Source organism: Pantherophis guttatus, chromosome 4 (genome assembly GCF_059756535.1).
Source record: "Pantherophis guttatus breed Tessera chromosome 4, ASM5975653v1, whole genome shotgun sequence".
NCBI lineage: Eukaryota > Metazoa > Chordata > Lepidosauria > Squamata > Colubridae > Pantherophis > Pantherophis guttatus.
In genome coordinates, this window is record NC_142066.1 from 32,654,205 (window position 1) to 32,676,833 (window position 22,629).

General features: G+C 40.4%; 1 protein-coding gene across 1 annotated transcript; it reads left to right on the top strand.

Moving 5' to 3' along the window:
• The first annotated feature begins 5,136 nt into the window (after positions 1 to 5,136).
• SGF29 (SAGA complex associated factor 29) lies at positions 5,137 to 21,476 on the top strand. The gene is made up of 10 exons (XM_034423409.2): positions 5,137 to 5,333; positions 7,067 to 7,145; positions 7,456 to 7,531; positions 12,339 to 12,411; positions 12,491 to 12,555; positions 15,140 to 15,269; positions 15,359 to 15,505; positions 18,297 to 18,332; positions 18,925 to 19,087; positions 20,887 to 21,476. Exons 2-10 carry the CDS (start codon positions 7,071 to 7,073, stop codon positions 21,001 to 21,003), a joined length of 882 nt encoding a protein of 293 aa, XP_034279300.1. The 5' UTR covers positions 5,137 to 5,333; positions 7,067 to 7,070; the 3' UTR covers positions 21,004 to 21,476.
• The last annotated feature ends 1,153 nt before the right edge of the window (positions 21,477 to 22,629 follow it).

The following is a 22,629-nucleotide window of genomic DNA, read 5'->3' on the forward strand; positions in this document are numbered from 1 at the left end:
TTTTTTTTTAATTTGATTTATATGCCGCCCTTCTCCGGAGACTCAGGGCGGCTTACAATGCGTTAAGCAATAGCCTTCATACTTTTGTATATTTATACAAAGTCAGCTTATTGCCCCCACAAACTGGGTCCTCAATTTACTCACCTTAGAAAGGATGGAAGGCTGAGTCGACCTTGAGCCTGGTGAGAATTGAACTCGCAGTAATTGCAGGCAGCTGGATGTTAAATGCTGCCTTAGTAGGAGGCCTTAGCCTCCTACGCCACTCAGGCTCCTAACTGGCTTCTACAGTTTGTCTTCAAATCTGGTATAGATTCATATTTAAATACATGTGTGATCAAAAACATACAAAAGCTCTTGTAATAACATATGATTGGCTTGCTGCCACAGAATTATATTTCTCTTCTTCTGGATATCATGCATTTTTTGCTGTTATGAATGGTAACTAAAAGAGATTTTTACACACATACATTTCAGATAGAATTGTTAAAGTTCAATTGTTTACAGAATGTAACAATTGTTTTGTATTTCTTTTCCTTCCCCTTAATAGAGATACCAAGATCCAAGATGTGGCTGATTTACAACTCCTATTGGGGTGGGGGTGTCTTCAAAGAAAGTTGTAGCATAGCTATGTTTACAGAGTCAAGAGTTTCCATGTCATAGTTTTATACTAATTTTCTTACTATTTTCTTTCATTCACCTTACGGGTAGTTCTTGACTTACAACCACAATTGAGCCCAACATTTATGTTGCTAAGTGAGAAATTTGTTGAGTGAGTTTTGCAACTTTTTTTGCCACAGTTAAGTGAACCACTGCTGTTAAATTAGTCACACAGTTGTTAAATGAATCTGGCTTCCGATTGACTTTGCTTGGCATATGCTATGGGGCCCTTGAAATATTAAGGATCCCCAGGGAACCATATGGCCCTCATTTGAGAATCTGATTTGGACAACATTCAACAAGAAAGAGGGATTTGCTGCAACCTATTATACAAGCAATCCTCAAGTTACAATTGGGAATAGAATTTCTGTTGCTAAGCAAGGCAACAGAAATGAGTCACATCTGATTTTATGATCTTTTTTGGCCATTGTTAAGTAAACTACATGTTAATTAAGAGAATCCAGCTTTTTCTTGTGACTTTGCTTGCCAGAAACTGGCTGAGAAGGTTGTAAATGGCGATCACATGTATTTATTTATTTATTTATTTATTTGATTTGATTTCTATACCGCCCTACTCCCGAAGGACTCAGGGCAGGACAGCCAAACAATAAAATACATACATACAAAATTTAAAAGTGGAATTAAAATCAAATTAAATAGTTTTGACCCAGACAAATTAAAACCCCAATCAATTTAAAACCAATTTTAAAATTTGAATATATAAAATACTAAAAAATATTGAAAATTAAAAATCTTTTATAAAAGAGGGAGAAAATTAGGCCAGACCCGCCTGGTGAAATGAAAAGGTCTTTAAAGCGTGGCGGAAGGTGCGCAGATCCGGGATCCTCCGTATCTCCGAGAGCTCGTTCCAGATAGTAGGTGCCCCCACAGAGAAAGCTCTCCCCCTGGGGGCCGCCAGTCGGCATTGTTTGGCCCACAGCACCCGGAGGAGCCCCTCTCTATGGGAGCATACCGGCTGGTGGGAGGCTATTGGTAGTAGTAGGCGGTCCTGCAAGTACCCAGGTCCTGAGCCATGGAGCGCTTTAAAGGTGGTAACCAAAACCTTGAAGCGCACCCGGAAGACCACCGAGAGCCAGTGCAGCTCGCGCAGGAGGGGTGTTACATGGGAACGCCATGTCGCTCCCATTACCACCCGCGCGGCCGCACTTTGCGCCAGTTGGAGCCTCCAGGTGCTCCTCAAGGGGAACCCCATGTAGAGAGTATTACAATAGTCCAGACGGGAGGTGACGAGGGCATGAGTGACTGTGCGTAAGGAGTCCCGATCCAGAAAGGGACGCAACTGGCGGATCAGACGAACCTGATGAAAAATCCTCCTGGTCACGGCCGTCAAGTGCTCTTCTAAAGACAGCCGTGAATCCAGGAGGACGCCCAAGTTGCGCGCCCTCTCCGTGGGGGCCAATGATACTGGGGTGCTGCAACCACTGCAAATACATGTTAGTGGTAGTTGCCAAGTGCTTGAATTTTGATCACGTGACTGTGGGGATACTTGACAGTTGTTAAGTGTGACAACCATTGTTACTTCTCCACCCGTACATCTCCACCCCGGGCCACCCCAATGATGCCCTTGAAGTGATGTCCCGGTGTCCGGAGGCCGTGCGGATCTGGATGGGGAGGAAGAGGCTCAGGCTCAACCCATCCAAGACTGAGTGGCTGTGGTTCCCGGCATCCCGATATAGTCAGTTGACTCCATCACTGACTATTGGAGGCGAGTCGTTGGCCCCCATGGAGAGGGCGCGCAACTTGGGCATCCTCCTGGATACGCAGCTGTCCTTGGAGGAACATCTGATGGCTGTGGCCAGGGGGACCTTTTATCAGGTTCGCCTGATCCGCCAGTTGCGGCACTTCCTAGATCGGGATTCCTTGTGCACAGTCACTCATGCCCTCGTCACCTCTCGCCTGGACTATGGCAACGCTCTTGTTAGAAAAGTTTTAGTTTAGATTGTAGAGGTCAATAAGATCTTGGAATGTCCCAGCAGCTACAATTAAGCCAGATTTCTTTTATCAAGAAAAACGTTGTTTATTTAAAATCAATAAACTATTTACATTTTAAATCACAGAACATTGTATCTTGGTCTTTATTTATTTCTGAGGTAAATGTGCCTAGAGCATAATCCTTTCTTCTCTCTTTTCTCCTGTGTGTCTCCTCTTTGTCTCCCAAATGTGTGTGGGTAAAGGGAGTCATATTTATAGAGTGGCTAAGCCACTCCCCCTTCAGTCCCTTAGACAAAATGGAGGGAAAGTATAAACACAAAACCATCCTTCCAGTATAGACAGTGTGGTTCAGTGGCACTGTTTCAGATAATTATCTGACAGCTCTCTACATGGGGCTCCCCTTGAAGAGCACCCAGAGACTTCAGCTGGTCCAGAATGTGGCCACACGGGTAGTGACGGGAGCTGCATGGCGCTCCCACATAACACCCCTCCTGCGTGAGCTGCACTGGCTCCCAGTGGTCTTTCAGGTGCGCTTCAAGGTGTTGGTCATCACCTTTAAAGCGCTCCATGGCTTAGGACCTGGATACCTTCGAGACCGTCTGCTGCCACCACCGACCTCCCACCGACCGATGCGCTCCCACAGAGAGGGCCTCCTTAGGGTGTCATTGGCCAAGCAATGTAGACTGGTGGCCCCCAGGGGGAGGGCCTTCTCTGTGGGGGCACCTGCTCTCTGGAATCAACTGCCCCCAGAGATACGAAGAATTCAAGACCTCGGTGCCTTCCACTGTGCCCTGAAGACCTTCCTTTTTCAGCAAGCCGGGCTGGCTTAATACTTTTAAAATGTTTTTAATATGTCTTGTTATTGTTTTTTAACTTTGGGGCCAAATTTATATATATCTTTTTAAATTGCTTTTAATGTTTGTATTTATGTTTTTTACTTTGGCTGTACACCGCCCTGAGTCCTTCGGGAGAAGGGTGGTCTATAAATTTAATAATAAATAAATAAATAAAATACTTGAAATGGTCACTAAAAATGGTTGTAAATGGGACTATCTATAAAAGCAGTAGCAAACTACAGTACTTCTCTTGTAAACTCTGTTGTCCTGTGATTCTGATGACTAGCAGTTTCAGTTCTGCCAGTGCTGTAGCACAATACATTATCTAGGGTCAATAATGCTGGGCTGGTACAGTTTGTTCCTGAACATATTGAACCAAGTAATGGCTGAAGTCAACATGATGCAAAGTGTCCTGAATGTGGGGAGGGAAGCATCATAGTGGCCAATGAGAGAAATTGCCTGCCATGTAATAAGAGCACACAAAAAGTGCAACTAATAAAATTGTCACTGTAATTTGAGACGCATTTTTGCATTTGCTTGCCTATTTTTTTTTGACAATTTTTTTTTCAGATGTTCAATTAAATTTCAACAAATGGTAAACATGATATTTGAGCCAATCTCTCTCTCTCTCAGCCTAATCCACTCACAAGATTGTTGTGTGGAAAATAGGAGAAAATAAGTATGTTTGCCACCTTGAGTTATTTGTAAAAATAATGAAGGTGGGATACACAAATAAATAAATAGGTAGTCTGCAGCTTTATTCGGCATAAACTCTTGCGGACCAGTTCATTTTATCCAATGCATGGAATATAATCCTGAACATCATATGTTAACAATGTTGATTTGTTCGTGTTCCAGCTATTCCACATTGTGGTTTGACCGGTTGTTTTAATCTCTCTTGGTATGTTTTTGTTTTGTGATTGCATATGCAATATGCTTGCTACAAAAGAGAAGCATGTTGTCTGCAGGAATCCCTCATTTTTTGCAATTAATTTCCAGCTTTTTTAGGAGGCATAAAAAGTATGTTTTGATTTTGAGAATGCCTGTTGACTATAATTCTGTTTTCGTATCAATTCCGTGCTAGTTTTTATATTTGCAATTCTGTAACGCTTACTTGGAAGTAAATTTAAATGAGTATGACATCTCTAAGTAAATCCCATATGAAAAGGTATATTCTTCCCCTTTCTACTTTCTCCTCCCGATTTGCACACGAAATAACAACTTTTTCCCGCGATCACGTTTCAAAAACTTCAAGGTTTAGGTTAGAAAAGTTAAGCCATCATGCTCTCCACAACCAATCCGCGCTTGAAGGTAAACCAAAGAGCATGCGTCGATCAACAAAAACTACAATTCCCAGGAGGCTTCTTGCAATGGTAGTTAACTTTCGGAAATAATAAATTATTTCACAATCAAATTCCCGCTTTTTGGTGGATTTTTAATTCATTGTCCCGCTGTGGAGGTCCACTTGGCTATATCTTGTTCCTCATGACCATGTTCCGCATTCTGTTAAAAAAAAAAAAAAGATTGGGAAAAACAACACAGAAATGGATAGAACGGTTTTGTTTTTTTTTAGAACCATTTTTTTTTGTGTGTGGTGGTTTCGTTTGTTTTTGGGGGGGGGGCGGCGAAGTCTATAGACGCATGCGCAAAAATAGAGCCCGTGAAACGGGAAATTGATTCCGCGGATTGCGCGTGCGTTAACTTCCCACCGCTCAGTGCGCACGCGCTAGTCGCCTAGCTGTAGGAAGTTCACCGTGCGCGGTTTCTGCGTCATTTTTAGGCGCGCATGCCGCCTTTATTTATTTATTTATCTATCTATCTATCTATCTATCTATTTATCGTTTAGCGAGCCTGCGTCGAGAGTTATTCTGCACGGACTTTTAAACGGTAGGGGGGTCAAGTGTTTGTCGCGGTAATGGGAATTTACTGGAATAAAGGGGTGAAGAAGTTTATTAATTGCACTGATTATAATTGTACCGTGTCGCCCCCTACTGGTTTCCTTTGCATGTTGAGGATTTATTCTATGCTGCGGCGTTATGTGGTCGATCATTGCAATACAGGGAGTCCTCGACTTGCAACAGTTCATTTAGTAACCGCTCAAAGTGACAGCCAACTGAAAAAAGTGACTTATGACCACTTTTCACACCATGCAGGACCCCCCCCATGGTCACGTGATCAAAAGTCATGCTTGGCAACTGACTCATATTTAGGACAGTTGCAGTGTCCCAGGTCATCGGATCCACTTTTGCAAGCTTCTGACAAGTCAAAGTCAACGGGGAATCCAGATTCACTTAACAACCATGTTACTAACTTAACATAAGCAATGATTCGCTTAATAACTGTGGCCAAAAAAAAAGGGTCGTAAAATGGGGCAAACTCACTTAACAAATGTTTCACCTAGCAACATAAATTTTGGACTCGATTGTGGTGGTCGTAACTTGAGGACTACCTGTATATAGTGATGTCCCTTCTTTCAACCAACACATCATGAGAATCCGTACTGTATCTTGAAAGAGATGGCAGATTCTCCTGTTTTCTTCGGATGTAAGAAATGTAAGGTCATATTGTTCAGTGAAAGTGTACAATGTTTTTGACAGCAAGTGTATAAATTGCAGTTGTCTGAATGCATCTTACTCTGTAAACGTGCATGCTGGATTTGCAAATGATAGTTGGAAGTCATATGTGTATTTATGCCTTTTCTGTCTGTTGGGGTGTAAATCTGCTTCCAGAGCTCTTAGGTCAGCCATGATGGGATGCTTGTTTAATAAGGATGTTAAAGTTCAACTTTGTTCATGCCAAGGAGACAACATCTCTCAGGGTGAAGTTGAATGCAACTAAAAACATACAGAAATTAAAACGGTCAATTTAAACTAGCGAATTCTGCTTTTAAAATAAAATATGCACCTCATATCTGCTGAATATTCAGAAAATAAGTACATTTAATACAGTTTATTCTGCAAATATAAACACAGGAATACAAGATGAAGCTGGTCCCCAGGCTACTTTATCTAATAAAAATAGATGAAAACTTTCCCAAGGTTTCTAGACATACTTTATTCATTTGTTTCTTTGTATTTCATGTTTCTTAAAGTCCATACTTACTAGATGGACTTTAATAAACACAGAGTTGTTTTATAAGCAAAATCTTCGCTAATTTCCAGATTAAAGTTAGTTCTTCCCATGATACAGGAAAACACTATCACCAAGACAAATTCCTTGTGTGTCCAATCTCACTTGGCCAATAAAGAATTCTATTCTATTCTATTCTATTCTATTCTATTCTATTCTATTCTATTCTATTCTATTCTATTCTATTCTATTCTATTCTTCTATTCTGTTCTACATTATGAAAACTTATTTGCACCAAATGTAGGATATGCTAAAAGTACTTGTCTGTGGAGAGATTCTCAGTCATCCAGGTCATTTTGTCTCAAAGTTGCCTTTTCAAAAGGTAATTGGACTGTTTTTTTCCAATGACCTTTTGAAAAAGCACCTTTGAGACTGAAAGTGCTGTATTCCTTTATTAATGTTTTAAGATTTAGCAATGTAGTCTTTCCAAAATGTTATAATGACAATTGATTTGAGAGAAGTTCCTTTCTCCCATTTTACATTTCCTTCAGCAACATGGCTTTGGTATCAGCTGATTCCAGAATTGCTGAGCTCCTAGGAGAACTGCACCAGCTTATCAAACAGACCCAGGTAATGTGATCTCACACACACACACGCCCCAATATTAAGGCTGTATGTAACACGAGCTTACTTAGCTTATCATAGCCAATGATGTGGAAAGGAGAAGTCTTCCCTTTTGCATTTTTAGAAAGGGAGGGTATCTTTTCATTTGGGCCCACATCTTGTTTTAGTAACGCACCAAAGTGTCTATATAATAATGAGGAGGGGAAAGCATGAAACTGGTGTGGTGGGATAACTTCAAGCCAAGGAATACACCCTGTGTGCTAAAATAAAAATCACTTTGTCCAAATAATTAACCAGAAACTCTTTTTGTTGCTAGGAGGAACGATCAAGAAGTGAACATAATCTTGTGAATATCCAGAAAACACATGAACGGATGCAGACAGAGAACAAGAGTGAGTGGAAAATGCCAACCCTTATAACACTTTCCCTAGAAATCCTTTGTGATGCAACATTTTGAGTCTGTTGTATTCCCCAGGTGCTAGAGAGAGTCAGTTGAGCCAGTTTATTCAACTACCATTACTCTTTAACAACTGCTAAGAGTAGCAATGGCCATGGAGGTTCTGAAGCTTGTAGGCAGTGGGAGTCATTCTTTGCTGCATCTAAAAGGCAACAGGCAACAGAGAAATTAAACAATTTAGTGACTGCAGAAAGAATACTCTGGAGTTGGAAAAGGTTTGGAGCTAAAGTTTTCCTCTTAGAGGAAAATGGGTGAGCGTTTTCTAGAAAATCTTGAATTGGAAAATGTTCTGGCCAATTGCTTGTGCATATTAAATTAATTTGCAGTAGATGGTCCTTAGGGCTGCTCATTCTTCCTGAATTCTATCTCACAAGAGACCAATTTGCAAAGTGTATTTTGAGAATGAAATAATACGGTCCATTTTGCAGATTGAAACAATAATATGCTTTCAGTAATGAATAATGAATGATTATGTCATTGAAATATATATATATATATAGAAATGGAAACAAATAAATACATTTTAAACCTAGTTTTAAAATGTATTGTTGTTTTTCCCTACCCACACCACACTTAGGGCCCTCTCGACCCTGCACTGAGTAATAAAATGGTGCTTTTTAAATTATTAAAAAAGGATAAACAGACAGCAAATTGAATATATACAGAATTATGTATAATATAGAGTACGTCATCTAGCTAATGAATGGGCTTCCCATGACTTGCTGAGCATTGTAGAAAATTAAACTTGTTGGGCTGTTGTTACATATCAGAACAAATGATCTTATTTTCTATTATATTCTTTAGGCTTTAGATCTTTCCCATGTCTTCTATATGAGATGATGATGTTGTTAGTTGCGAAGTCGTGTCCAACCCATCGCGATCCCATGGACAACGTTCCTCCAGGCCTTCCTGTCCTCTACCATCCTCTGAAGTCCATTTAATCTCACGCCTACTGTTTCAGTGACTCCATCCAGCCACCTTGTTCTTTGTCGTCCCGTTCTTCTTTTGCCCTCAATTTTTCCCAGCATTAGGCACTTCTCCAGGGAGTCCTTCCTTCTCATTAGGTGGCCAAAGTTTTTGAGTTTCATCTTCAGGACCTGGCCTTCTAAAGAGCACTCAGGGTGGATCTCCTCTAGGATTGACTGGTTTGATCGCCTTGCAGTCCAAGGGACTCACAGGAGTCTTCTCCAGCACCATAGTTCAAAGGCCTCAATTCTTTGGCGCTCAGCTTTTCTTATGGTCCAACTTTCACAGCCATACATTGCAACTGGGAAAACCATAGCCTTGACTAAAGACACTTTTGTTGGCAGGGTGATGTCTCTGCTTTTTAGTATGCTGTCTCGATTTACCATAGCTTTCCTCCCCAGGAGCAAGTGCCTTTTAATTTTTTGGCTGTAGTCCCATCTGCAGTGATCTTGGAGCCTAGGAAAATAAAATCTGTCACTACCTCCATTTCTTCCCCATCTATTTGCCAGGAATTGAGAGGGCCAGATGTCATGATCTTAGTTTTCTTAATGTTGACTTTCAAGCCAACTTTTGCATTCTCCTTCTTCACCCGCATCAAGAGGCTCTTTAGTTCTTCTTCACTTTCTGCCATTAAAGTGGCATCATTTGCATATCTAATAAATAAAATAAAATGGCTGTTAAGTGAATTTCGTTGTATGGGTATACTGTGTATACATGTACAGTGACAATAAAGTTATTTATTTTATTTTATTTATTATATCTGAGGTTGTTGATATTTCTCCCAGCAATCTTAATTCCAACTTTTGATTCATCTAGCCCCGCCTTTCTCATGATGTGCTCTGCATATAAGTTAAATAGGCAGGGCAACAGTATACAGCCTTGCTGGACTCCTTTCCCAATTTGGAACCAATCAGTGGTTCCGTGTCACAGTTCTCACTGTTGCTTCTTGACCCGCATATAGGTTTCTTAAGAGACAAATAAGATGGTCTGGTACTCCCATCTCTTTAAGAACTTGCCACAATTTGTTGTGATCCACACAGTCAAAGGCTTTAGCATAGTCAATGAAGCAAAAGTAGATGTTTTTCTGGAATTCCCTAGCTTTCTCCATGATCCAGCCTATGTTGGCAATTTGATCTCTAGTTTCTCTGCCTCTTCGAAATCCTGCCTGTACTTCTGGTAGTTTTCAATCCACATACTGCTGGAGCCTAGCTTGTAGGATTTTAAGCATAACCTTACTAACATGTGAAATGAGTGCAATGGTGCGATAGTTTGAACATTCTTTGGCATTGCCTTTCTTTGGAATTGGAATGTAAACAGACCTTTTCCAATCCTGTGGCCACTGTTGAGTTTTCCAAATTTGCTGACAAATTGAGTTTAGCACTTTTACTGCATCATCTTTTAAGATTTTGAATAGCTCAGCTGGAATACTGTCACCTCCACTAGCTTTGTTGTTGCTCAGACTTCCTAAGGACCATTTGAACTTCACATTCTAGAATGTCTGGCTCGAGGTCAGTGGCCACCTCATCATGGTTATCAGGGATGTTAAGTTCGTTCTTGTATGGTTCTGTGTAATTTTGCCACCTCTTCTTGATCTCTTTTGCCTCTGTTAGGTCCCTGCCATTTTGGTCCTTTGTCATGCCCATCTTTGCATAAAATGTTCCCTTCATATCTCCAATTTTCTTGAAGAGATCTCTGGTCCTCCCTATTCTATTGTTTTCTTCTATTTCTTTGCACTGTTCATTTAAGAAGGCATCCTTATCTCTTCTAAGTATTCTCTGGAATTCTGCATTCAATTTTCTCCCTTGCCTTTTGCTTCCCTTCTTTCCTCAGCTATTTGCAAAGCTTCCTCAGACAGCCATTTTTCTTTCTTGCATTTCTTTTTCTTTGGAATGGTTTTAATTGCTACCTCTTGTACAATGTTGCGAACCTCCATCCCTAGTTCTTCAGGTACTCTGTCTATCAGATCTAATTCCTTAAATCTATTTGTCACCTCTACTGTATATTAATCATGGATATGATTTAGTTCATACCTGAGTGGCCTAGTGCTTTTCCCTACTTTCTTTAATTTAAGCCTATATTTTGCAACGAGAAGCTCATGATCTGAGCCACAGTCAGCTCCCGGTCTTGTTTTTACTGACTGTATAAAGCTTCTCCATCTTTGGCTGCAGAGCACATAGTCAATCTGATTTCTGTGTTGACTGTCTGGTGATGTCCATGTGTAGAGTCGTCTCTTGGGTTCTTGGAAAAGAGTGTTTGCTATGACCATCGTATTCTCTTGACAAAATTTTGCCAGCCTCTGCCCTGCTTCATTTTGTACTCCTAAGCCAAACTTGCCTGTTATTCCGGTTATCTTTTGGCTTCCTACTTTAGCATTCCAATTCCCCATGATGATAAGGACATCATTTTTTGGCGTTAATTCTATAAGGTGCTCTAGGGCTTTATAGAACCGGTCAATTTCATCCTCTTCAGCACCAGTGGTTGCAGCATAGACTTGGACTACTGTGATATTGAATGGTTTGCCTTGGATTCGAACTGAGATCATTCTGTCATTTTGGGGATCATATCCCAGTATTGCTTTTCCTACTCTTTTATTGACTATGAAGGCTACTCCATTTCTTCTGAGGGATTCTTGTCCGCAGTAGTATACCTGATGGTCATCTGAATTAAATTCACCCATTCCTGTCCATTTTAGTTTGCTGATTCCTAAGATGTCGATGTTCAGTCTTTTCATCTCTTGTTTGACCATGTCCAGCTTGCCTTGATTCATGGATCTTACATTTCAGATTCCTATGGGGAATAAATCTTTACAGCATCGGACTTTCCTTTCACCACCAGATGCATCCACAGCTGAGTGTCCTTTTGGCTTTGGCCCAGTCGCATCACTCTTTCTGGCGCTACTAGTATTAGCCCTCTGCTCTTTCCCAATAGCATATTGGACACCTTCCGCCCTGAGGGGCTCATCTTCCAGTGTCATACCTTTTTTCCTTTTAGTACTGTCCATGGGGTTTTCATAGCAAAGAAACTGGAGTGAGTTGCCATTTCCTTCTCAAGTGGGTCATGTTTTGTCAGAGCTCTCTGCTATCACCTGTCTGTCTTGGTGGCCCTGCACGGCATAGCTCATAGCTTCATTGAGCTACACAAACCCCTTCGCCATGACAAGGCAGTAATCTATGAAAGAGTCTGTACAAGATACTCTTAGTCAAAATAGAATTTTGCCTGATATATGTAGAATATATGGTATATTTGATTTTAGCTTAATGTGTTAGGTGAGCCTGACTTGTCACTTCTAAACTTTAGATTATGGCTCACAGTGTTGTGTTAATTCAGTTTTAATATATTCAGACAAACTTGACAAAACAAACTTTGGCTTAGAACATCTGTGGAGATTCTCAGTCATCCAGGTCATGGTTGCCCCAAAGGTGCTTTTTCAGGAGGCAATTGGACTTCCTTGTTTGTTTTTTTTGAAGACGTTTTGCTTCTCATCCAAGAAGCTTCTTCAACACTGAATGGATGGTAGGAAATGGAAGGATTTATATTCCTTGCTGACAGCTGGTCATTTGCATTCTTCTAGAGAGTCCTTGAAAATAAATCCTTCCATTCCCACCATCCAGTTAGAGTAGAAGAAGCTTCTTGGATGAGAAGTGAAATGTTTTCAAAGAAAAACAAGAAAGTCCAGTTGCCTCCTGAAAACGCACCTTTGGGACTTGGCTTAGAACAATAGATAATTAGATTTTTATGGGACCTCAATATTACCTGCCTGTGTTTCTTCTGTCTAGTCTCTCCATATTATCGGACGAAATTACGTGGCCTTTATACAACAGCTAAGGCTGATGCAGAAGCTGAATGCAAGTGAGTATATCTCAATTGAATGCTTCTGAGGAGAGAAAGAGACTCCTTTTCATGTTGCTTCTTTGCCCTCTTTACCCAGCATCCTGCGCAAGGACTTGGACAAGATTGCTGAGATAAAATCTCTTCTGGAAGAACGGCGAATTGGTGAGTGATGAAAAGCTCTGAATAAGGAAGAGCAAATGGGATGCTTGAGCTGTTGCAAAAATATTGGGTGCTATCCCAAGATTTAAAAAGTTTTAATTATTCAAGCAGCCTAAAAAAAGGTTTTTTTTGCATTTTTTGTGTGGACTTGTCTTCCATTAATAAAGATAGTCTTCAAGTACGATAGCAACTGGGATCAAAATTTCTGTTGCTAAGCGATGCAGTCATAAATCGTGACTGCATTGCTTAGTGACAACAATCCTTACAATTCCAATGTCCATTAACTGAATTGCAGCAGTTGTTATGCAAGGACATCCTAGCAACAAGGAGGCGCAGTGGCTTAATGATGCTGGAGACGGTTCTCAGTTCTGGTGGTTTGAACCCTAGCATTGCGTGGCAGGGTGAGTTCCTGTCACTCGCCTCAGCTTCTGTCCATCTAATAGTTTGAAAGCATGTTCTATGCAAGTAGTTAGATAGGTACCACTTCGGAGGGGGGGGAGACACAAACTGGTGCTCTGTGCAGGCAGGCAGTTCTTATGGTGTGAACCTTCCCTGTTGCAGTGGCTGCATATGAAGCAGCTCTGGGAAGAGAAGAAGGCCTTGGGTGAAGCTGCAGGAAAAGCCATTCGTCTTTCTAGTGTGAAGCCAGCTTGCCCTCCTCTGGTGGACCTTGGGAAGTGCCCAAGCATTTCCTATAAGCGGACTGGTACCTTGGCAAGCCAAACTAGTATTCTGTAATACAATTGTGGTCTCCTGGCTATTGTATTAGCCATACGCTATTCATCACCATTACCATCACATCCTCGCAACTTCCAGTTGGCTTCCCACAATTGAAGTCGTTGGGGAAGCCAGTTGGGAGTTGCAAGGCCTAGGCGGTTTGCAAACAGGCAAGTAGATAAGAGGGAGAGTGTGTGAGGGAGGTGAAGCTTAGGGGGATGTGCAGGGATGCCAGTATGTGGAGTGGCCAGTGTGGAACAAGAGCAGATGGGCTAGGAGAAATGGTGTGGGTGGGAGAGAATTATCCCAGGGACTTGCAACCTTCCTTGCTGGCTTCCCCATTGATGGGGAAGCCAACAAATTGCAATCAGGGCTTGCAGAGCACAACAACCAATTTCAAGAATGAGCTGGTTGCTAAATGCCCAGATTAAAATCATATGATTGCAAGGGTGCTGGGATGGATGGAACTTTGAGAACCAGTCATAACCACCATTTATTAAGCACCATCGAAATTTTAGTCACTCAACAAATGGTCATAAGTCAAGGACAACCTGTACTCAAGTCTAATGTTTCAGATTGCCTGCAGAAATTGTGAATGGTCCAACACTGGAAATTTTTAAAAAGATGTTGGATAACCATTTGTCTGAAGTGGTGTAGGGTTTCCTGCCTGTGCAGGGGGTTGGACTAGAAGACCTCCAAGGTCCCTTCCAACTCTTATTCTATTTCTATTCTATTTCTATTTCAGATCTGGATTGCAAACATTTAGTCATCAGAAGGTAGCAAATAAATATACAGTGTAATACTTCAATGCCTTGCTGCCATTTAGTGGTTATCTATATTTTTGCAGTCCAGTTCTGGTAATCCTAATCTGCTTGTTCCAGAAAGAAATTGAATAAGAATTCTTTGCTGCTTCCAAGAAATAGGTAGAAAAATTGGGAAAAGATGAAGTGTTACTTTGATGAGGCTAATTGGCTTCTGTTGCTGGGTTAAAAAAAAAATCATTCTAAATCTATTTAGAATCTAAATCTAGTCTTTAAGTATATTTGAGGAACAAGCTGATTCATGGCAAACCAAACTATTGGGCCATATTTAACAAACTATGTGCAGCATAGCACGTAAACCCAAACAGATCCTGAATAAGTTGGGGAATGATGCTCAATTTGTTTATTTATTTATTTATTGGTTTGATTTATATGCCGCCCTTCTCCGGAGACTCAGGGCGGCTTACAATGTGTTAAGCAATAGCCTTCATACTTTTGTATATACCTGCTTAGTAGGGCTTTCATTTTACCTACCTCGGAAGGGTAGGGATAGGACCAAACACTTTTCTGAAGTAAATTTACAAGAAATTCACTGCCGTAAGCTGATATTTGCCTGGAGTGTTCAATATGTAAACAAAGTGAGAAATTTGATGTATTGATTCATGCAATTCCCTATGACAAGGCAATGAAAAGTCTTTGCAACATCAGCTCTTCTTTTTATTTAGATTATATCTCTCCTTACATTCAAGACCTCAAGTTTGCCTACACAGTGCTCCCGTCTCTTCTTTCATATTGTTTTAGGGCAAAAAGTTACTGTGTTCTTGATATGGAAGTGAATAAGATTGACAGGTTTATCTAAAAGCTGGGAGACTGCCTGCAAAGTTTACTCCCTTGGAATATTAAAAGTGCTGTTTTCTAAGATTAAACCATCTGGTTTTGCCTTTGATTGATTGATTGATTGATTGATTGATTGATTGATTGATTGAGCGATAATTATTTCATTCATTTATTCATTCATTCATTTGTGTTGTCTTCTACTGGTTGAGACACTTCTGTCCCTAATGATAGTTACAAACTTTTCTGGTCTGCTTCCCTCTTTCTTCACACAGCTGCCAAGATTGCTGGCCTCTACAATGACTCCGAGCCGCCACGCAAAACCATGCGCCGTGGAGTGCTGATGACTCTTCTCCAGCAGAGCGCCATGACTCTTCCATTGTGGATTGGGAAGCCTGGAGAAAAGTAATTGCTGGGAAGGTGTGGGGGGTTCTGAGCACCTGAAGTCCCTCTTCAGCCATGGATTAGACCCGTTTGTCTGGTTTTTTATGCAGGCCACCTCCCCTTTGCGGTGCCATCCCTGCCTCTAGTGATTATGTGGCCAAACCAGGAGATAAAGTGGCAGCTCGTGTCAAGGCTGTTGATGGGGATGAACAGTGGATCTTGGCTGAGGCTGTGAGCTACAATCATGCCACCAACAAGTAAGTATTCGTGGGACTAGGATAGTGGCATTGAGAGTCTTCAGGTTGTTGTTTTTTACTTTAATAGACAGTGTTTTTACGTTAATAGATAGTGTTTTGGTAATTAAGAACAGTAGTTGTTTGTCTTGGAAACAGTCATTTTGAAGTATGTAGATATGGTAGGTAAAGGCCATCTTGGTCTAATGATTAAGGTGCTGGATTAGGAGTGTCACACCTGCCTTGAGCACAGAAGCCACCTTAGGCCATCATTGTCTCAGTCCAAGAAAAAGACAGTGGAAAACAACTTCCAAAAACGTTGCTGAATGGGCTTGCCCATATACCGTATTTTTCGGAGTATAAGATGCACTCCCCCCCCCCCAAAAGAGGGTGGAAATGTTGGTGCATCTTATACAACGAATACAGCCATTTTTAGCCTCCCGAAGCCCCGCCCTGCTCGTCCTATTTTTGCAAAAAACGGGGGCGCTTTTGCCCTCCCCCAGCCTTCAGGAGCACTCTGGAGGCCTCCCAAACCCTCTGTGTGCCCCGTTTTTGTTTTTGTTTTGCAAAAGCAGGCCTGTTTTTACGAAAAATGGGGCGCAGAGAGTTTGGGAGGCCTCCAGAGTGCTCCTGGGGGCCGGGGAGGGCAAAACCCTTTTTTTCTTACTTACCTCTTCGAAATCCTGGTGTGTCTTATACGCTGGTGTGTCTTATAGTCCGAAAAATATGGTAGTCACCCAAAGTTTAGATTGGCATTAGATTGTTGTGTGGTGTGTATGTGTGTATTCAAAACCAGTCTGTCCTGAAAGAGAATAAATTTGGCAGTACTACAGTATGTGTGGGTGTGTGCACGCATGGTGTATATGGATACTTGATTTCCTTATTGATAGGACCCGGTTCGTGCAAGTTGAAAGAAAAGTTTCCAATTCCATCTCCTTAAGTACAGGTTCCCCACAGGGTTGTGTCTTTTGAGTCTGTTACTGTTCACCTAGATGACTCATGACTGCTGTGCCAAGTCTGCTATGAATCATATTGTGAAGTATGGATGACACGGCAACGGTGGGTCTTATCTGGGATGACAATGCAAATTCTTATAGGGAAGAGGTGAAGGTTTTGGTTGATGGGTGCAATAAAATAACCTGGCTTTGAATGTTAACAAAACAAAGGAGATCATTGTTGATTTTAGAAAGAGATGGCATAATCATACTCCACTTTGTATCAAGGCTATAGCTGTGGAGGTGGCTCAATAGTATCTGGAGGTGCAGATAATCAACAATCTGACTTGGTTTCTTCATACGTTACTTTAGTGAAGCTTGCAAACCAGTGTCTGCATTTCCTGCGTCTGATGAGGAGAGCACATCTTTCTCCTTTTGTCCTGGCCACTTTTTACAGGAACATGCTTGAGAGCGTTTTAACAAACTGCATCACTGTTTGGTTTGGTGGCCACAATGCCTCAGCTAGAAAGTCCATACAGAAGTGGTAAGGACAACTGAGAAGATTATAGGAAGCTCGCTTCCAATTATTCAGGATACTGCTTATAAGCACTGTGCACTTAGAGCTCAGAGCATTGTTAGAGACCCCACATATCCACTTTACAGTCTGTTTCTGTTGCTTCCCTTGGGCAAGAGGATTCAAAGTATTTCTAGCAGGACTACCAGATTCTATAACAGCTTTGTCCCTTATGTCATCCATCTTTTAAATTCGTAAGATTCGGGGAAGGTTTCTGCCATGTATATGTGTACATCTGAACTGGACTGTGACGTTTCTTTGCATTATACGTGTGTGTGACTGTGGGTATATGCATAATGGTTATCTTTTGAGAGCTGAATGCAACAAAATTTCATTTTAATGTATGCTGATCAGTGTATATTTAAAGTGACAATAAAGTGTGTTTTTTTATTCTATGTGCTTCATGCCTGTTGAGCCTAAACTATTATATGAATCGGTGCAAGGGTCCAAAAAGAGATTCTTGTCTGAGAAGTCAGAAATGTGTTGCATTGATTTTGAAGACATGGGAAAACCATCTTTTTTTAAAAAAGGCCTTCATAGACCGTGTATAGGTTTTCTATGTCATCCCAGATCTTTTCTTCTTTAGCCTTCAACTGCCACCATTTTCTCAAGTTGAAATGGAATGATCCTAAGACAGGATGAGAATAGGAGAGGGCAGAAAAGAGAAAATAAGTTGATTGACAATTTAAAATCATTGGTTTTCTGGGATCCTTTTTAGTCAGGAACCCCAATTTTCCTAACCTAAATGTTGCTAACAGAGGCTCTAAATTTAGGTTCCAAAGGGTTTTTTGTTTTTGTTTTTTAATGAGGGGAGTGGCTAGTTAGTCCTGCTTAGTCATAGCCTTTGGTCTATCAGTCATGTCTCCCCATGCTAACATAAGATTCTTATGTGCTAAATCATTACAATGTTAAAGAAGTCAGTACTAACCCATTCTGCAGGTTACACCTACTTTGAGGAAGGTCTCTTTCCTTTCACTGCAGTACCAGAAATAGCTGCAGAGCTTCATTGAGACACATGCTAACATTTGCACAAATAATAGACAAGATTCTGTGCTGGTAATTGTTATTATTGGTTATCTTTCTAGGGTGCATTAACCACATTTTTCTGGCAGGTTGCAAAGTTTTACTAGCATGCTTTAACTTCTCACTCTAATCTGAAGAAATAAATGAACCAAAGGAAGGTGGGTTTTGACCTTTTAACTATCTCATGGACATGTTGTGTGAGAATTCATCTTGGTTACTTTTTCTCTGGGGGCATTCCATTTGGATTTCTTCAAACTCTCATTCAACATTTTCTCTTCTTCAGATATGAGGTGGATGACATTGATGAAGAAGGAAAAGAGTAAGTGATTATAGGGATTATTAAAGGCAGAGGTATGCCTTGTCAGGCCCAGGACCTAGAAGCTTTGAAAGAGATTTTCAAAATACTTCTCAAAATTTCTAATGTGATTAGGGGGAGAATTAAATATATGTCAGTAGTGCATGCATATTCACTTTATTTAACCTTAATTATATTTATAATTAAATGAAACGTATGTATATTTTATTTAATTAATTTCAGTAGGCACCTATCTCAATCAGTGACTCTGGGCGGCCTACATCAAAAAAACATTAAATAATCAAGAATAAATATATATAGCTGTTAAGTAAAACTATTGCAATAGATATGGGGCCCTTAACACACTTGGGGACCCAGGCCCCAGTACATAATCAAGTCTTTGTGGCCTTGTGAGAGTCCAGCAAGGTTGGGGTTATCCTGATCTTTGATGGGAGAATGTTCAGAAGAGAATGTTGCATGTTTTGGCCTTGAGTGTTCCCCAGTCTGCTTCCTGAAATTCACCTGTGTCCCTCAGCCCTTCCCCCCACATATTTTGGCCCTGAATTATGGGGCTTTTGTGAGAAATCTGCTCATCTTGACTTCTGCTTTTCCACAGGCGTCATACCTTGAGCCGACGTCGCATCATCCCTCTGCCTCAGTGGAAGGCCAATCCTGAAACAGACCCCGAGGCCTTGTTCCAGAAGGACCAGTTGGTCCTGGCCTTGTACCCACAAACCACCTGCTTCTACCGAGCCCTTATCCACGCTCCACCTCAGCGGGTAAGGAAGAGACTGTAGGAGTTTTCCTCAATAAATTGCTTCTTGTCCTGCCTTCAGGTGCTTTGAAGAATAGCTTGACTTTCTCTTCTTTGTGGCAACCCCTTGTCCTCCAAACCAACTACCTCTGAAAATTCTTTATAGAAAATTGCTCTGAACTTATTTGTTCTCTCACCATCTCATTTTGCCAAATACAAAACCCTTGATGTTTTCTTCAGCACTGGAATTTCACTTGATCAGTGTTACATTGCTTTATCCCTTAGTTATCATATTCCTGGTTTAGCAGGAATATCCGTCTCTGTCTTAAATTAGAAGTGCAGATAGAAAGGAAATAGATTTGAAAGTCAAACTTTCTAAGAAAAAAAAAAAGAAGCTAAATCATAATTAGTTGAGAAGCAACAATGGGAGATGTTGCATTCTGGATCAACAACAATTATTGTAAATGTGTTGAGGCATAATGGTGAAGTAGCTAAGTTGCTAGTGTGTGGAAGGAAAAATATTTTATTATTTTGTAATTATTAAATAATTAAATTAAATATTAATTAAATAATATTAATAAATAAATATTAAATAAATAAATAAATAAAAATATTAAATAAATAAAATTAAATAATTATTAAATCTGTGAATGCAGAGGTATATAATTGTAGTTGCTACTTCATTACATGTTACGCATTACGTGTTTTATGGTAATTATGAAATTTGGGATATAACCTTCAAGAGATAGATAGATAGAAGACAGATAAGACCTTTCCCGAAAATAAGCCCTAGCTTGATTTTTACATGTGTACCCAATATGGCTAGGTAAGGTCATGCCCACTCGGGTTGCACCTGGTTGCACGGGGTGAGGCGCACAGGTAAAAATCAAGTGGGGATGGGGGGGGTTGAGCTGCTTACCTTCAGACAGTTGCAGCCAAGCCTCGGACACTCTGACACCTGCCTCGCCTTTCCGGCCCACTTCTGTGGCTGCTTTCTGCCGCTTGTGTGCATCATCCCCAGCTTCCATTTCACCATCAGGGGCCTTCTGGAAAGGCCTTTGAAGCTGAGAAACAAGCTCCGGATTGATGCCTTTGAAGGCCTCTGACATCTAAACAGAGGCTGGGGGCACTGCGCGTGTCAATCCGGAGCTTGTTTCTCGGCTATAAAGGCCTTGCCTGAAGGCCTCTGATGGCGACGTGCGCGAGCAGCAGCAAGTGGCCACAGAAGAAGTGGCCGTCAGCCACAAGGGCTCCTGCTGGGCGGGGCCGACGGTGTTGCCGCTGCAAGGTGAGACAGTGGAAGACATCTCCTGAAAATAAGACCTGGTGCCTCTTTTGGAGGCAAAAAAAAAAGACCAGTCTTATTTTCGGGAAAACACGATAGATAGATAGATAGATAGATAGATAGATAGATAGATAGATAGATATGGAGAGAGAGAGAGAGAGAGAGATGAAAGAGATGAAGTTGGCAAATGACTGTTACAAAGTCATGTATGAGAGTCCATGTTCTTTGTAGCTCTGGATACAGGAAAACAGGAACATCTCTGAAAATTTCCCCAATCCATTCATAATTAGGGTCTAAGAAAGCTTTTGTTTGTATTAGTAAGATGCAATTTTTAGTAAGATAGTTCAGTGCTGCAGGACTGAAATGTGGAAATAGCCAGAAAAGTGTGGGAAAGAACAGGAAGAAGGGAGATAGAGACAGATGAGGTAAGGAGAAGACTGAGAAGAAAAGGAAGCTGCTTAATAATCTAGTGGAGAGGATGAATGAATGGCCATCCCTCTGTAAGAGGTAACTAAATCCATTTTCTCTCTTGGCCTCAGCCCCAAGATGACTACTCAGTCCTCTTTGAAGATACCAGCTATGCAGATGGCTACTCTCCCCCACTCAATGTAGCTCAACGCTACGTTGTGGCTTGCAAAGAAACAAAGAAGAAGTGACTTTGCCCTGCATCTGCAGGTTGGTGTGGAACAAGATCTATCCCAGTGGACCTCTGCAGAGGGACAATAAGTGAAGTAGGAAGCAACAGAAACCAATCAAGAGCAGGAGTCTAATTTATTAACCTAAGAAGCTTGCATTCCAATACAACACAGGCAGAGAAATAATTATATGATTGCTTCCAAAAGTTAAAGACTGTGGCAGGAATCGATAGTTGCTTTGGAAGCAGCAAACTACAATTCTTTGAGTAAAGAACAGACAATTGTTTGTTATTTGTCAGTTTTTGTTATTTGGATTTTTAAACTTGCAGCTGTTTTATTTTATTTAGGCTGCCTTTTTGGCATGCCTCAAATTAATGAAGTGCTGCGTACTTTACATTCTTTTCCAGTTCTTTTTTTCCCCTGTATTAAGAAGATTGCAAAATGTCCTGTCTTGGAGAAAAGATTTGGAATTAAATCCAGCAATTGAAACATAAGGACTTGACCTGAATTTGTGACTTTCTAAAGGAAAGTAGGAGAGGATTTGGGTTTTTTTTAAATTTCATTTTGGGGTGAAAAAGATGACTGGGACTACTGGTCAGCTATAGAAAATAATTTTACTAATTGTTCCTATTGCGCAATTTCCTATTTTATTCATTTCACCACTTGCAAAAAAAATTAAATCAAAGGGGTGTTGTTATTCTTATGTGACTAGAATTCCAATAGAATCTTTTTTTAAGGATTGGAACATTTTCAAAACCCGGGGTGGTGACTTGGAACTAGTATCAAAACAACAGATTACATAATTTTATTTTATTTATTGCATAAATTATAACATTTAAACCACATAAGAATAAAAATACAAAAAACAAAGTAGAAAAGAAGTAACTACTAATCAAAAACATGTTTTGAAGAAGAAGAAAAAATCATAATGCATTCAATAATAATTGCTGTCTTCAATAGAAATTATACAATTGATAGTTTTCTGAAATATATCAAAGCAGAGCATATCTATATAACATTTTTTAAAAAGTTATTGGTAAGTACAAAAACCAGATAATAGTGGCTCTCAATCTCTAGAATTTTCACCGGGAAGAATTATGGAGCTAGAAATTATATTTCCAGAAATAGGGACATTATAAACATTTGATTTCTTTCTTCTTTTCTGACAGTTTTAGTAGAACCCTTAAGTGGCGTAACACCATTCTCCATCTAATGAGACTCAGTTTGCATCCTAAAAATTTTCTCTTAGTTTCAGATAATACTACCTAACACAGATTAGATATTTTTTCCTTTCACTTCACCATTTTTTAAAATTAGACTTCAGAATATTGTGATGAAGTGTTCTTAGAAACTTAAAAACTTGCACTTGTGTCATAAAACATTTTGGCCCAATAAAAATAGTCCCAAAGATGCTTTTTAAAAAGATTATTGGACTTCCTTAGTTTTTTTTTCCTTGAAAATGTTTCACTTCACTTCACTTCAGAATTGAAGAATCCGCTTCTCGGATGAGAAGCGAAACGTTTTCAGGGGAAAAAAACCCCAAGAAAAATCCAGTTGCTTTTTGAAAAGCATCCTTGGGACAACCATGACTTGGATGATTAAAAATCCATAGATATTTTTGCCCAATAAAAATATTTATAAATTTAG